The sequence below is a fragment of the Schistocerca serialis genome, chromosome 12 (genome assembly GCF_023864345.2).
Source record: "Schistocerca serialis cubense isolate TAMUIC-IGC-003099 chromosome 12, iqSchSeri2.2, whole genome shotgun sequence".
Classification (NCBI taxonomy): domain Eukaryota; kingdom Metazoa; phylum Arthropoda; class Insecta; order Orthoptera; family Acrididae; genus Schistocerca; species Schistocerca serialis.
The window spans coordinates 107,183,982-107,201,570 of NC_064649.1; the positions used below are offsets into that span (position 1 = coordinate 107,183,982).

The 17,589-nt window shown below is 43.0% G+C and overlaps 1 protein-coding gene across 1 annotated transcript in view; it reads left to right on the top strand.

The window, feature by feature from the left end:
- Positions 1–14,883, top strand: part of LOC126428294 (synaptic vesicle glycoprotein 2A-like) — a 195,613-nt gene extending 180,730 nt beyond the window's left edge. The window contains exons 10-12 of the mRNA XM_050090211.1: positions 8,632–8,791; positions 12,764–12,891; positions 14,693–14,883. Of these exons, the coding sequence (XP_049946168.1) occupies positions 8,632–8,791; positions 12,764–12,891; positions 14,693–14,754 (350 nt within the window). The 3' untranslated portion in view covers positions 14,755–14,883. The remainder of the gene's footprint in view (positions 1–8,631; positions 8,792–12,763; positions 12,892–14,692) is intronic.
- Positions 14,884–17,589: the final 2,706 nt, after the last annotated feature.

Here is a 17,589-nt window from a genome sequence, read left to right on the forward strand (position 1 = left end):
TGTTTAAAGGATAATGATGGTCGCATCGCAGTGAACGCACATTGGAAGTGTGTATACGTCATCGCCATATTGGCGTCTCACTCGGCCTGATAGTATGGTGTGCCGTTGGTTACACGTCTCGGTCACCTCTTGTTCGCATTGACGGCACTTTGAACAGTGGACGTTACATTTGAGATGTGTTACGACCCGTAGCTCTACCCTTCATTCGATCCCTGCGAAACCCTACATTTCAGCAGGATAATGCACGACCGCACGTTGCAGGTCCTGTATGGGCCTTTCTGGATACAGAAAATGTTCGACTGCTGTCCTGGTCAGCACATTCTCCAGATCTCTCATCAATTGAAAACGCCTGGTCAATGGTGACTGAGGGCAGCTGTACCTGTACACGCCATCCAAGTTCTGTTTGACTCAACGCCAAGGCGTGTCAAGGTCGTTATTACGGCCAGAGGTGGCCGTTTTGGGTACTGATTTCTCAGTATCTATGCACCCAAATTGCGTGAAAATGTAATCACATGTCAGTTGTAGTATTATATATTTGTCCAATGAATACCTGTTTATCATCTGCGTTTCTTCTTGGTGTAGCAATTTTAAGGGCCGGTCGTGTATAAAAGACTCGCGTCATTTTATTGAAAAACTTGAAGGCCGAATTCTGGCTCCTGAAGATATTCTTGTAAGTTTTGACATACTGTCCTTATTCACTGTGATTCCAGTTAAGGAAGTTATGATTTTTATTACGGATATTTTTCCAGGAGATTTGACTGGTCTTTTTAGACCTTGCCTTACTTGGAGTCAGTTCCAGTGGAACTTTATGGTGTAACAATGGGTAATTCATTAGGTACTGCGATCGCTAATTTCTGTATGGAGAAATTCGAACAATAGGCTCTGGACAAAGCAAATAAGAAACCATCTCGCTGGTACCGGGTCGTAAATGACACATTTGTGGTTTGGTCCGATGGTAGACAGGCTTTGGACGAATTCTTTGATCATCTAAATAAAATTAATCAAAAAATCCACTTCACCATGGAAATGGAAAATGATAACAGAGTGCCTTTCAAAATGGTTCAAATGGCTCTGAGCACTATGGGACTCAACTGCTGAGGTCATTAGTCCCCTAGAACTTAGAACTACTTAAACCTAACTAACCTAAGGACATCACACACATCCATGCCCGAGGCAGGATTCGAACCTGCGACCGTAGCGGTCTCGCGGTTCCAGACTGCAGCGCCAGAGTGCCTTTCTTGGGTGTCTTAGTTAGGAGACGGTCCGATGAAAGTTTAGAACATATTTTCGGATAGTAACAAATACGGACACATATTTGCATAAAGACTCCAACCACCATCCAGAACAGAAGAGAGGTGTCCTTAAAAGTCTTGTCGATAGAGACGAATGGATATGCACATCGGAACACCTGTACGCTGAAATAAGACATCTGAAGCTGGATTTCGGGAAATATTACTACTCAGAGAAAGAGGTAAAGAGGATTTTCGACCAAGGAACAGAAGACCGAAAGACAGGGATGAACTACAGCGACGAAAATATACAGTTTCTCTCCCTTTTATTAAAAAAGTAACGGATCGGATCGGTAAGATTTTACAGAAACATGACATCAGACCGGTCTTTAGACTCTGTGAAGAGTACACGCCCTCTTCTGTCTACATGGGGTGTATACAAAATTCCATGTACGTGTGGCGAAGTTTATATTGGAACTACCAAAAGGAGTGTAAATACAAAGCAAAAGATCATAAAAGTCTTTGCCGACCAGCAAAAATAGAGAAATCAGCTGTAGCAGAAGAATGCTCTTCAGTCAGGAAACCACGAATTGAAGTTTTCTACAACGTCAAATTATTATTCACGATTATGTAGAGAAGCCACTGAAATTTATAAGCATCAGGATAATTTTAATAGGAAAGGGAAGGCAATAAACTTAGCGACGTATGGACAGTAGCTCTGCAGAATCGCTGTTGTTGCGGTCTTCAGTCCTGAGACTGGTTTGATGCAGCTCTCCATGCTACTCTATCCTGTGCAAGCTTTTTCATCTCCCAGTACCTACTGCAACCTACATCCTTTTGAATCTGCTTAGTGTATTCATCTCTTGGTCTCCCTCTACGATTTTTACCCTCCACGCTGCCCTCCAATGCTAAATTTGTGATCCCTTGATGCCTCAGAACATGTCCTACCAACCGGTCCCTTCTTCTTGTCAAGTTGTGCCACAAACTCCTCTTCTCCCCAATCCTATTCAATACCTCCTCATTAGTTATGTGATCTACCCATCTAATCTTCAGCATTCTTCTGTAGCACCACATTTCGAAAGCTTCTATTCTCTTCTTGTCCAAATTATTTATCGTCCATGTTTCACTTCCATACATGGCTACACTCCATACGAATACTTTCAGAAATGACTTCCTGACACTTAAATCAATACTGGATGTTAACAAATTTCTCTTCTTCAGAAACGCTTTCCTTGCATTGCCAGCCTACATTTTATATCCTCTCTACTTCGACCATCATCAGTTATTTTGCTCCCCAAATAGCAAAACTCCTTTACTACTTTAAGTGCCTCATTTCCTAATCTAATTCCCTCAGCATCACCCGACTTAATTAGACTACATTCCATTATCCTTGTTTTGCTTTTGTTGATGTTCATCTTATATCCTCCTTTCAAGACACTGTCCATTCCATTCAACTGCTCTTCCAAGTCCTTTACTGTCTCTGACAGAATTACAATGTCATCGGCGAACCTCAAAGTTTTTATTTCTTCTCCATGAATTTTAATACCTACTCCGAATTTTTCTTTTGTTTCCTGTACTGCTTGCTCAATATACAGATTGAACAACATCGGGGAGAGGCTACAACCCTGTCTTACTCCCTTCCCAACCATTGCTCCCCCTTTCATGTCCCTCGACTCTTATAACTGCCATCTGGTTTCTGTACAAATTGTAAATAGCCTTTCGCTCCCTGTATTTTACCCCTGCCACCTTTAGAATTTTAAAGAGAGTATTCCAGTCAACATTGTCAAAAGCTTTCTCTAAGTCTACAAATGCTAGAAACGTAGGTTTGCCTTTCCTTAATCTTTCTTCTAAGATAAGTCGTAAGGTCAGTATTGCCTCACGTGTTCCAGTGTTTCTACGGAATCCAAACTGATCTTCCCCGAGGTTGGCTTCTACTAGTTTTTCCATTCGTCTGTAAAGAATTCGTGTTAGTATTTTGCAGCTGTGACTTATTAAGCTGATAGTTCGGTAATTTTCACATCTGTCAACACCTGCTTTCTTTGGGATTGGAATTATTATATTCTTCTTGAAGTCTGAGGGTATTTCGCCTGTTTCATACATCTTGCTCACCAGATGGTAGAGTTTTGTCAGGACTGGCTCTCCCAAGGCCGTCAGTAGTTCCAATGGAATATTGTCTACTCCGGGGGCCTTGTTTCGACTCAGGTCTTTCAGTGCTCTGTCAAACTCTTCACGCAGTATCATATCTCCCATTTCATCTTCATCTACATCCTCTTCCATTTCCATAATATTGTCCTCAAGTACATCGCCCTTGTATAGACCCTCTATATACTCCTTCCACCTTTCTGCTTTCCCTTCTTTGCTTAGAACTGGCTTTCCATCTGAGCTCTTGATATTCATACAAGTCGTTCTCTTATCTCCAAAGGTCTCTTTAATTTTCCTATAGGCGGTATCTATCTTACCCCTAGTGAGATAAGCCTCTACATCCTTACATTTGTCCTCTAGCCATCCCTCCTTAGCCATTTTGCACTTCCTGTCGATCTCATTTTTGAGACGTTTGTATTCCTTTTTGTCTGTTTCACTTACTGCATTTTTATATTTTCTCCTTTCATCAAGTAAATTCAATATTTCTTCTGTTACCCAAGGATATCTACTAGCCCTCGTCTTTTTACCTACTTGATCCTCTGCTGCCTTCACTACTTCATCCCTCAAAGCTACCCATTCTTCTTCTACTGTATTTATTTCCCCCATCCCTGTCAATTGCTCCCTTATGCTCTCCCTGAATCTCTGTACAACCTCTGGTTCTTTTAGTTTATCCAGGTCCCATCTCCTTAAATTCCCACCTTTTTGCAGTTTCTTCAGTTTTAATCTACAGGTCATAACCAATAGATTGTGGTCAGAGTCCACATCTGCCCCTGGAAAATTCTTACAATTTAAAACCTGGTTCCTAAATCTCTGTCTTACCATTATATAATCTATCTGATACCTTTTAGTATCTCCAGGGTTCTTCCATGTATACAACCTTCTTTCATGATTCTTAAACCAAGTGTTAGTTATGATTATGTTGTGCTCTGTGCAAAATTCGACCAGGCGGCTTCCTCTTTCATTTCTGTCCCCCAATCCATATTCACCTACTATGTTTCCTTCTCTCCCATTTCCTACACTCGAATTCCAGTCACCCATGACTATTAAATTTTCATCTCCCTTCACAATCTGAATAATTTCTTTTATTTCATCATACATTTCTTCAATTTCTTCGTCATCTGCAGAGCTAGTTGGCATATAAACTTGTACTACTGTAGTAGGCGTGGGCTTCGTATCTATCTTGGCCACAATAATGCGTTCACTATGCTGTTTGTAGTAGCTTACCCACATTCCTATTTTCCTATTCATTATTAAACCTACTCCTGCATTACCCCTATTTGATTTTGTGTTTATAACCCTGTAGTCACCTGACCAGAAGTCTTGTTCCTCCTGCCACCGAACTTCACTAATTCCCACTATATCTAACTTCAACCTATCCATTTCCCTTTTTAAATTTTCTAACCTACCTGCCCGATTAAGGGATCTGACATTCCACGCTCCGATCCGTAGAACGCCAGTTTTCTTTTTCCTGATAACGACATCCTCTTGAGTAGTCCCCGCCCGGAGATCCGAATGGGGGACTATTTTACCTCCGGAATATTTTACCCAAGAGGACGCCATCATCATGTAATCATACAGTAAAGCTGCATGCCCTCGGGAAAAATTACGGCTGTAGTTTCCCCTTGCTTTCAGCCGTTCGCAGTACCAGCACAGCAAGGCCGTTTTGGTTATTGTTACAAGGCCAGATCAGTCAATCATCCAGACTGTTGCCCTTGCAACTACTGAAAAGGCTGCTGCCCCTCTTCAGGAACCACACGTTTGTCTGGCCTCTCAACAGGTACCCCTCCGTTGTGGTTGCACCTACGGTACGGCTATCTGTATCGCTTAGGCACGCAAGCCTCCCCACCAACGGCAAGGTCCATGGTTCATGGTTCATGCAGAATCGCTAGACAGTTTTATCTTTGATATGACGACAATCGATAGTTAACTTTTATCTCTGACAAAGATTATCTTTGGTCATCACGTGTTACTTGGACCATGCCCCCTTTCCTACAGTATTTATGTCGCCCTCGGACGTCCGACCGGTTACCTGCCAAGACTCAGCAGACAAGCGCCTCTGAGGATGTCCAGCGCAGTCCTGGACGAAATGTCAGGAGTAGAAGAGTTTCTTGGACCACCACCTCACATCCCGAAAGGTTTACCAGCACCTATGTCATCCAGTCGTGAAAGACTTCATTCTATCATCAAAACCTCACTTCCTTCTCCAACGGTCCAAAGAGATCACACACGCTTGGTACGAGACCTGGGCTGTGTGGAGAGTGTTTCAATACATCCTATCGGAAGCGAAAGAACCAAACCATGTGTAGTAGAGATCGTGTGCTGTCGGACGTTGTCTTGCAAAAGCACGATACCGTTCGAAACAATAACAGTCGCTTCCTCCCAATAGTCTGCTGCAACCGTCCCAGTTTGGCACAATATCTGGCAGCATTTACGATCTCTCTTTGGCTCAAAATATCAACTGGCTGTACATCCACTGTGTCCCAACTGATGGTGACTATAACTGTCTTTGCGGGTCGTGGCGTTTTGAAATTCTCGTAGGAGGAATATGATAGGTGTCTGTATGACATTCACGCTTTTTTGCATCTCGAATATCACATGATACCACAATATTTCCCCTCTCTGATTATACTGTGCAGAAATACAGGACTTTCCAACCAGCTGGAGAGTGAGTCTCATTTGCCTGCCTGTGCAGTCATCTCAGAGTTGCCATGGTGCCCAGCGGGAACACTTCTTCTGTTATTCCAGTATGTTGTGCGCGATATCGACTACAATGCTGAGGGCAAAGTTGAGTTGATGTGAACCCCACATTACATATCACGACAGTCTTCTTGGATCAACTTTTGGACAAGTCAGACATTGTCAGATCAGGCAGACTTGCTTGGCCACTCTAACGTTTTCTCATTTCTTTGAGCAGTTCCTGTAGCAAACCACACCTACCTTTACACACACCCCATAAACTTCCAATAATTGTTGATAAATTGCATTAATACGGTACTACACTTTTCACTTCAGTGGCGGCCATGTATCTGCCAGTCCCCCACCTTGAAAGTGTATTCTGAAGCATAACAGCACATCTATCAGAACAGTTCTAAGGATTCAATGATTTCTTATAATAAGACATGGAATGTAATTCACATGTGGTACTCACACACCAGCAAGGGCTCTTCTTACTTTACTTGTTGAACTATCCTCAGACATGAAATGTGGTGTCGAAGCAATATTTGCATTTGCCTGACATGATTTCAGGAAAGCATACACACTGCAATCCGAGCGCCAAAGCAACCCTATTTGTAATGTCGCCTTATTGCAGGGATGTGATTGGTGTCGTCCTGTGTGTGTACTGCGGCCATCATCTATGTCCAGCTTGACAACCGTGTGCTTCCTAAGCTTAGAACAGTATTGTACTTAAGTGGTATGCCTGGTATTGTCCTTGGTGTACTGCGGCCACCATCTAGGTCGAGCAGGAAAACCCTGGGCTTACCATATTTAGAATGGAATTGCGTTTAATAGGTATGCCTGGTATTGTCTTGGGTGTGTAGTGTGACCACCATCCAGGTCTGGCTGAAAAACACTGAGCTGACCACACTTAGAACAGTATCGTGTTTAAGTGGTATGCCTAGTATTATCCAGGGTGTGTACTGTGGCCACCATCTAGGTCCAACAGGACAACCCTGAGCTGACCATAGAACTGTATCATGTTTAAGTGTTACGCCTGGTATTGTCCTGAGTGTGTAGTATGTCCAGCTACACAACCCTGAGCTGACCATATTTGGAATGGTATCATGTTTACGTGGTATACCTGGGTTTTTTTCCTGGGTGTGTAGTGTTGCCACCATTTAGGTCCAGCTGGATAACCTTGAGCTGACCATATTTAGAACAGAATCGGTTTTAAGTGGTATGTCTGGCATTGTCCTGTGTGTGTAGTGTGGCCACCATCTAGGTCCAGCCAGACAACACTGAGCTGACCATATTTGGAATGGTATCGTGTTTAAGCGGTATGGCTGATATTTTCCTGGGTGTGTAGTGTGTCCACTATGTAGGTCCAGCAGGACAACCCTGAGCTGACCAATTTACAATGGTATTGTGTTTAAGTGGTATGCCTGGTATTGTCCTTGGTATAGTGTGGCCACCATCTAGGTCCAGCTGCACAACCCTGAACTGACCATATTTAGAACTGTATCACGTTTCAGTGGTATGCATGGTATTGTCCTGGGAGTGTAGTATGTCCAGCTGGACAACCCTGAGCTGACCATATTTGGAATAGTATCATGATTAAGTGTTATGCTTGGTATTATCCTGGGTGCATTGTGTGGCCACCATTTAGGTCCAGCTGGATATCCTTGAGCTAACCATATTTACAGTGCTATCATTTTTAAGTGGTATGCCTGGCATTGTCCTGGGTGTGTAGTGTGGTTGTCACCTAGGTCCAGCTGGACTACCTGAGCTGACCGTATTCAGAATGGTATCATGTTTAAGTGGTGTTTCTGGCATTGTCCTGTGTGTATAGTGTGGCCACCATCTATGTCCACCTAGACAACACTGAGCTGACCATATTTAGAATTTTATTGCTGTTAAGTATTATGCCTGGTATTGCCCCAGGTGTGCAGTGTACACACTATCTGGGTCCAGCAGGACAACCCTGAGCTGACCAGTTTACAATGGTATTGTGTGTAAGTGGTATGCCTGGTATTGTCCTTGGTGTAGTGTGGCCACCATCTAGGTCCAGCAGGAAAATCCTGAGCTGACTATATTTAGAAGGGTATTGTGTTTAACTGATATGCCTGGTATTGTCCTGGGTGTGTAGTTTGTCCAACTGGACAACCCTGAGCTGACCAAATTTGGAATAGTATCATATTTAAGTGGTATGCTTGGTATTATTCTGGGTGTGTTGTGTGGTCACCATTTAGGACCAGCTGGATAACCTTGAGCTGACCATATTTAGAGTGGTATCATTTTTAAGTGGTATTTCTGGCATTGTCCTGTGTGTATAGTGCCACCACCATCTAGGTTCATCTGGACAACCCTGAGCTGACCATATTTAGAACTGTATCATGTTTAAGTGGTATGCCTGGCATTCTCCTGAGTGTGTAGTGTGGCCATCATCCAGGTCCAGCTGGACAACCCTCAACTGACCATATTTACAATGGTACTGTGGTGAAGTAGTATGCCTGGTATTGCCCTAGATGTGTAGTGTGGCTATCATCTAGGTCCAGCTGGACAACTCCAAGCTGACCCTATCTGGAATGGTGTCGTGTTTCAGCGGTGTGCCTGGTGGTGTCCGGAGCATGCGGCGTGGCCACAATGTGGGCCCAGACGGAGCTGGAGGTGCTGATGCTGCCCATGGTGTTCGTCGTACTCTCCGGGATGTGCATCTCCGTCGTCAATAGCGTCGTGATCGACATCTTCCCCACCTACCTCAGGTGCTACAACGAAAATTTGCAATGAGTGAAACAACTTTTTTTTTATCATCATCCTTCTGATTGGTCTGAGGCAGCCTGCCATTAATTCCTCTCTTGTGACAAACTCTGAGATGAACACTTGTAGCCTAGGTCCTCAATTATGCGCTGGATGTATTCCAATCTCTTGTTTTCCTCAACGGTTTTTAGTCTCTGCAACTCCCTCTGGTACCATAACAGCTGTTCTGTGATATCTTAAGAGATCTCCTACCATTCTGTCCCTTTTTCCTGTCAGTGTATCCCATATACAGGGTGTTCATAAATGAATATCGGGGTTTTAACGCTTTATGGTATTTATTATATTTAACTTACAGCTATAAATGACATGTCAAATGAAAGAGCAACTCACAGTTTTACCAAGAACCTTATAAATGTTCAATGTGACCACCATTTGTCACACGGCACACATCAAGTCTAGAACCAGTTAAGTTTCGGAGAGTTATGTCAGAGAACACTTGCTGCATGGAGATCGATGAGTCGTTAAAGAGAATGTCTCCAACTTAGAGCAGAGTACAGAAGTCGAGCTGGACTTAGATTTCCCACCATCACTGCTGGTCTTCCACAATCACACCATTTAAGAGTAGTATGCATGAGACAGCGATTCAGACACTGAGTAGAGGACAGCTAAGGCTATTTGATTTACATCAGGATTTAATTATGTATTTTTAATGTTCGCAGCTGGATAGGTGCTACCATCATGCACTTAGGCGATTCTGTTAGTACCGAGATGTCCCAACCCGATACTAGCTGTACACCACCAGCCACACTCACTTGACATATATGCTTACACGAACACTTTCCTACCTTCAGTATCACACAGAGGCATGTCGGTATCCACCTACAACTTCATGTAAATCGTGTCTGTAGTGTGAGAACTGCTTTAGCTGTTTACGGGAGCCAGCCGGGGTGGCCGAACGGTTCTAGGCGCTTCAGTCTGGAACCTCGCGACCGCTACGGTCGCAGGTTCGAATCCTACCTCGGGCATGGATGTGCGTGATGTCGTTAGGTTAGTTAGGTTGAAGTAGTTCTAAGTTCTAGGGGACTGATGACCTTAGAAGTTCAGTCCCATAGTGCTCAGAGCCTTTTTTTTGTTTACGGGGGGAACGACGTCAGACCGAGTTGGAGTAGGAGAGGCACCACAGGACATTTTAATTTCCATTGCCTATAATTTTACAAAAAGTTCATAAAACTTTGTCAGCATGACCAGGAAGGGTTCAGGATTCACACTCATAACAGTGGAAGTTCAAAAACATAACTCAAAATAACTTTTTTACATGTGAAATTTCATCATTTTTTTCACTAACTATTGGCTGCATTTGTTGCTATAGGTATACTTTCTTTCATAAGTAGGAGAGATTCTTCACTGAATTTTGCACAGCATACAGACCGTACTTACAGCTGTATGAAATTCTAGAATTTATTTAATTTATGAAAAAATGAATGAGCTGTTGCATTTTAAGCTTCATGTTTAGAAAGAAACTGAAATTTTATATTGAATTATATAAAATTTTTACCACAGTTCTTATCAGATTTGGAAAATTCTAGAGTTTCATACACTGTAATTATGGTTTGTATGCTACACAAAACTCATCGAAGAATCTCTCTTACTTAAGAATAGTGTGTGTATAGAAACAAATGCAGCCAATAGTAAGTGATAAAATGATGAAATTTCACATGTAAAAAAATTATTTTGTTATGTTTTTGAAATTCCACTGCTATGAGTGTGGATCCTGAATCCTTCCTGGTCATGCTGACAAGTTTTATGTCCTCCGATTGTAATCCTTGAACTGAGTATTCACTACTACCATATGATATTTACTATAGTTAGTCTTTCCCCTCTGTCTTTTCCAATGCCACGCCCATATTTTCCTGTAACTTTTCTTCTATGCATCCACCTACAACCACGTTCCAATCCCCGATGACTGTCGATTATCGTCTCTCAGATACCCATTCAACATTCTCAGGTGCTTTCTCTGCCTCTTCATCTTCTCCTGTCCCATGCACACTGCCGATGGTACTGTTACCGACGACTGTGCCGCTAAAGCGGAGTTATTGAACGCAGTTTTCCGACATTCCTTCACCAGGGAAGATGAATGGAATATTCCAGAATTTGAAACACGAACAGCTGCTAGCATGAGTTTCTTAGAAGTAGATACCTCAAGGGTTGCGAAGCAACTCAAATCGCTTCATACGGGCAAGTCTTCAGGTCCAGATTGTATACCGATTAGGTTCCTTTCAGATTACGCTGATACAATAGCTCCCTATTTAGCCATCATATACAACCGCTCGCTCACCGATAGATCTGTACCTACAGATTGGAAAATTGCGCAGGTCGCAGCAGTGTTTAAGAAGGGTGGTTGGAGTAATCCATCGAACTACAGACCTATATCATTGACGTCGGTTTGCAGTAGGGTTTTGGAGCATATACTGTATTCAAACATTATGAATCACCTCGAAGGGAACGATCTATTGATATGTAATCAGCATGGTTTCAGAAAACATCGTTCTTGTGCAACGCAACTAGCTCTTTATTCGCACGAAGTAATGGCCGCTATCGACAGGGGATCTCAAGTTGATTCCGTATTTCTAGATTTCCAGAAAGCTTTTGACACCGTTCCTCACAAGCGACTTCTAATCAAGCTGCAGGCCTGTGGGGTATCGTCTCAGTTTTGCGACTGGATTCGTGATATCCTGTCAGGAAGATCGCAGGTCGTAGTAATAGACGGCAAATCATCGAGTATAACTGAAGTGATATCAGCTGTTCCCCAGGGCAGCGTCCTGGGACCTCTGCTGTTCCTGATCTATATAAATGACCTGGGTGTCAATCTGAGCAGTTCTCTTAGGTTGTTCGCAGATGATGCTGTAATTTACCGTCTAGTAAGGTCATCCGAAGACCAGTATCAGATGCAAAGCGATTTAGAAGAGATTGCTGTATGGTGTGGCAGGTGGCAGTTGACGCTAAATAACGAAAAGTGTGAGGTGATCCACACGAGTTCCAAAACAAATCTGTTGGAATTCGATTACTCGATAAATAGTACAATTCTCAAGGCTGTCAATTCAACTAAGTACCTGGGTGTTAAAATTACGTACAACTTCAGTTGGAAAGACCACATAGATAATATTGTGGGGAAGGCGAGCCAAAGGTTGCGTTTCATTGACAGGACACTTAGAAGATGCAACAAGTCCACTAAAGAGACAGCTTACACTACACTCGTTCGTCCTCTGTTAGAATATTGCTGCGCGGTGTGGGATCCTTACCAGGTGGGATTGACGGAGGACATCGAAAGGGTGCAAAAAAGGGCAGCTCGTTTTGTATTATCACGTAATAGGGGAGACAGTGTGGCAGATATGATACGCGAGTTGAGATGGAAGTCATTGAAGCAAAGGCGTTTTTCGTCGCCGCGAGATCTATTTACGAAATTTCAGTCACCAACTTTCTCTTCCGAATGCGAAAATATTTTGTTGGGCCCAACCTAAATAGGTAGGAATGATCATCAAAATAAAATAAGAGAAATCAGAGCTCGAACAAAAACGTTTAGGTATTTGTTTTTCCCGCGCGCTGTTCGGGAGTGGAATGGTAGAGAGATAGTTGATTGTGGTTCGATAAACCCTCTGCCAAGCACTTAAATGTGAATTGCAGTGTAGTCATGTAGATTTAGATGTAGATGTAGATGATATTTACTACAGACCTCAGTTAGTCTTTCCCCTTTTTCTTTTCCAATTCCACACCCATATTTTCCTGTAACCTTTTTCTATTCCAATCCTCGATGACTGTTGGACTTTCATCTCTCTTTCATACTCAATTACCCATTGAACTTCCTCAGATGCTTCCTCTGCCTCTTCATCTTCTCCTGTCCCATGACTGATAAGAAGCTTGCTGGCACTGTGTGTACACTTGTGGACAGCTCGCGACCCCTATGCTCACGGTGCTTCCAGGGCGATGGCGGTGTGCCTGTCCCTGTGCTGTGGCCGGCTGGGCACCTTCGTGACGTCGCTGATGCTGGGAGCGCTCATCGAGTCCAGCTGCGTGCTCGCCGTCTCTATCCTGGGCGGCTTCGTCTTCGGTGAGTGGCCGAACTGGAGCTGGCGCCACTGAGGCACGCCAGACCTACTCGCTTGAATCGAACACGGAATACCTCGCACAATCTTTTGGCCTCGGGAAAACCCCACCCATAGTGATGGGGCAACCGACTGTTTTTAACAATCGATTGGTCAGTCGATAGTTTTTCATCCAGTCGTTTTTTTTTTTCAGTCGAACAAAAGAACCGAATGAAATTAGTCGCTACAGTCACATTGAACTGTGAATTTACTTTCAAAATCTTTTCTTAAAGAATATTCGGAGCACGAGTTACAGCCAAATGCGGGCCGGATAGCAGTAAGTTACGCATACCAGCAGCTGTGAAGGCAAATAGAGGCCACAGGGGCGTACAACTGCCGGAGAGGTCTCACACAGCAGCCAACCTAAGTGTTAACCGTACGTGACGCTACGCAGTGCGTTAGCAAAACAGAGGTGCGCAGCCGAGTATTAATAGGTGCCATTTTCTAATGAGATTCATTAAAGTGTGGCAGCTCTGGCGGCGGGGCATATCACACCACTGGGCTACAAGCAGCAACAGTTGGGGCCAAGCGCCCAGTCGATGGCAGGTTATTGGTTCGACCCTCTGAGGCCGATGCAGGGTCTGCAGCCAGCCATGGCGGGCCACTGTTTGGCTTGCTACTGCGGGCAGTCGTCTCAGCTCTTCTAAGGCGAGGGCCACAGATTCGGACGCCGGATCATGGGTGGTCGTTGCGGCCACATTCTCAGCTACGCCAGCGAGGAAGAAGCAGCAGCGGGGCCGGCCTACAGCTCCCGGCAGAGCAGCGTGGAGTCAACGGGGACAGTGGCTGCTGAGTCAGCTGTTGGTGCAGCCATCCTGACATCACAGAACTCAGTGGGCCGGCCAAGGCTGTCACGACACAGTGTGGCATTGCACAGGCCGCTGGGGTGCTTCCTCAGCATTGCGGGGCCCCTGTGATGCAGACCGAGGTGAACGGAGCACTGTAGTAGAAGCAAATAAATCATTTGGAAAGTTCTCACCAAGGTTTAATACGGCACCTGCTGGCACTCCATCCATTTGGTGTCTGCCTGCTACATTTGGTCATCCTGATACATTCGGCAGAAGTCGCCACAACATTTGGTGTTAGAAGAGTGGCCCGCCCCGGCTGGCTATGGACCACGCGTCGGCCTCAGAGGTTCGAACCAATGACCTGCCGTCGACTGGGATGCTGGCAGCCTATCTGTTGCTGCGTGTAGCCCGGTGGTGTGATAAGCCCCGCCGTCCACGAGAGCTGCCATACTAGAATGAATCTCATTAGGAAATGGCACCTACTTATACTCGGCTGTGCACCTCTGTTTTGCCAACGCACCGCTTCGCGTCAAATACGCATATCACTTAGGTTGGCCAGTGGCTCTCTTCTGCCTGTGACTTGTGCCATAGAAACTGCCGTGTGCGCCCTCTCTGGCAGTTCTACGTCCCCGTGGTCTCTATTTGCCTTCGCAACTGCTGGTATGCGTAGCTTACTGCAATCTGGCCTGCACATGGCTGTAACTCATGCTCCGAATATCGCACAAAACTAACTTTCTCTATCCCAAACGGTGCTACTGCTACAAGATAATTCTCATCACATATTGTGTGTCGTAGATACAGCAATATTTTCTGATCTTGTGATATTGTTTACCAGAACAGTACAATTCAGTTGTAGTGTACAAGATCTGACTTCCACAGAATATAAATCAGTGGTTCACATGTCATTCGCCAATCATGAATGTTAGCAATACGGATTGCGTGTGGCCGATATTCGCTAGATCTTTCCCTTGTCCGGCAGGTTGCGGAGTGCTGTCGACGCTGCTTCCATCAGAGGCCAAGCTGAGGAAGATGAACCACTAACGCCGCTGCCCGGCGCGTCGTCGACGTCGGCGACATTGGTGCCCGAGTTCTACGCCGTCGCATCTCTCAGTACACTGTACACACTATTATGTAATCAAGAGAACATCAAACAAATTGTAACCCTGTACAGGTCGAACAAATACAGTGACAATCTTTACAGAGTTCACTACGATTTCTACTAGTTCCATCTAACACGGTAATCACATCTCCCTTTAAAACTGTGTCACCGAACTTTTGATAAAAGTCTTTAACACCACACACAAATCTGAGGCAATCATTATTCGTGTGGTAAGATCTGACAAATTACTGTAAAGGTCTCTACGAAATATCACAACTCCTAACATAATTTCAGAAAAAATGTATATATATTTTCAAAAATTAAGTAAATCTTTAAAAATTCTCTACTGCACGCAGACTGTAATCTACACGGTTTTGCTGAATTAATAAAGAAGTTGTACAAGTGCGGAACACATTAACGCATTATCGTTTTCAAGCGTGAACGCACATTGCAGTCAGACAACGCTTCCTGATTAAAATATGCCGTTCTGTGTACTACTTCTGCCAATGGGACACAACTTAGCACTTGCTGCATCCTGATTGGCTGAGAGCCTGCACGTTAATGGCGAACGCACAAATACTCGTATTACGGAGTAAAGTAATATCATGGCCAAAGATAACAAGTACAAATTCCCGAAAGCACAAATACATATAAATGAATTAATTATCAAAAGATATGGAAAAAGAAAAACAAGCAAAAGAACATACATATAATATAAGTGAAGTTTATGAAATTTTGAATTACCAACAAGAAATAATTTTGTACATTACATGCGATGTTACATAATGGTTATTGCCGAGAAGTTGCTCTTCCAAACAACATCCAACACGAGCAAAACAGTTGCATCTTTGCCTGCAGTTACTTGTACATTGAGTACTGGAGCTATGCGTGGCTCTGTTTAAAAAACAATTCCGCGATGTAGTATAGGATCAAGCCATGCAATGTCTACTTTCATGCCCCGTACCTAATTCGCTGCAAATAATGGCATGCAAATCTGATTGTGCAGTCAAATAGCCTATGTACTGGCTATATTTGTGATTTAATAAAATACGCAGGAATACAAGATAAACGTTAAATGAATAATTTAATAACAAGAATTCTACTCAAACATCTGTAATTGATGTAGACGACAGAGAATATTATGAATAATATTTATTCGAGAAAGGACATCTAAAATAAATGGGTGGTGGTTGCACAATATTCACTTGAAATGGAGACAAAAAGCACTCTTATCAAATGCTGTAAAGTTACATCGAGAACATTACGAGAATGGTAGCAAAGTCCCCAAGCTAAATAGTTATCAAAGATATTTGGAAACCAAGTCCGTTTTACGATCACAATACATGAAATATTAATCAGCTGAAAACAGTTCAGAGTTCAACTTGATGATTCCCAAACTGACATACGTGGTACAAAGAATAGTAACTTACACGGCGCCTATGTTCAGTTTTGTAACACAAGTTGAGACAGAGTCCTTCACTGGAGCACTTTCAGACCTCTCGAAATTTAAAGTCTGTCCAGGTGTTAAACTATGGTAGTAGCTGTTAAACCACCCATTATCAACCACCTATAGGACCGAATCGTGCGTTTTACCACAGGTAAGTCTGCTTTCTTCCAGCACTCGACATAAAATGTCCAGAATCGCTACCTTGAGTTCATTCGAAAAGCCCCACTCTCTACTTGATTCCCATAAAGTTCTGCTACTGTATGCTTTTCCATTGGCTGAAGGCTGTCCCCATCAAAAATACATCTTTCTTAACTTCAACAAACATGATCTGTTTCAGCTTGAGTGCTTCCTGGGGATACACTGATACATTACAAGAACGCTGAAATGCAGAAACTTTATAAACATTCAGTCACACTCAGATCATTCACAATAATTACAAGTAAGGGAGCGTTCACAAATGAATAAGCTAGTATTCTTGTACAACTGCGCTTAAGTTAAATGAAAATGAATTGTCACTTAACAGTATTTAAAGAATTATTTATTCCTTCTTCACGTAAGTGCCTTTTCATTCTCTACTCAGTTGTGATGTCCACTAGTATATCCAATTGACGATTTATAAATTAGCACAGTTTTTAATAGCATTCGCAATCAACATTTTTTTAAAAAATGTTACATATTTGTTAAGTAAAAATACAACTATGACAAAAATGAGGTGCTGATACTGTTTTCATTTGCTGTGTAATCTTCTGAGCAATATTTGCGTTATAAAAATGGTATAAAAGACATACGGAATCAAGAAGTAAAACAGAGGCGGACACATAACTTTCAGAGATGATAGCTATGTGCAATGCTATCATCTGAGATATCGTGTGTTGAAATTGCATGAAGCGTTTAAAAGTTGTTAATTCAGAGGTTCATGGCGAAAATGTTTAATTGCCGTGAAATATTAACTTCTGCAGTGTTAAAAACGTTGAAATACTGCTGTGTCAGCGGATGCACCCCTTCTTTCTAATTTTACAGACGTATTCAGACTCACTTTAATATTTAACTGTGATGTATTGTCGAAATTCAGAGAGCTGAAAGTTAGCCATCCACAGGATTGTCTGACACTTGTGATATTCGCTATTTTTGTCTTAATTAAAACAGCAAATTCAGCCAGAAGGCAAATACTTGTTTATAAAGAATGATTAATATATAATAAGGCGTCGCATGGCGACGGTGGAATTTTCTAAATAATGTAATTCGTCGTCTTTGGGCGGCAATATAAACAGAAAAGTACGGATGGATATGCGATCCTTCACTATTTTGTTCGCTGGAGAACAAATGAAGC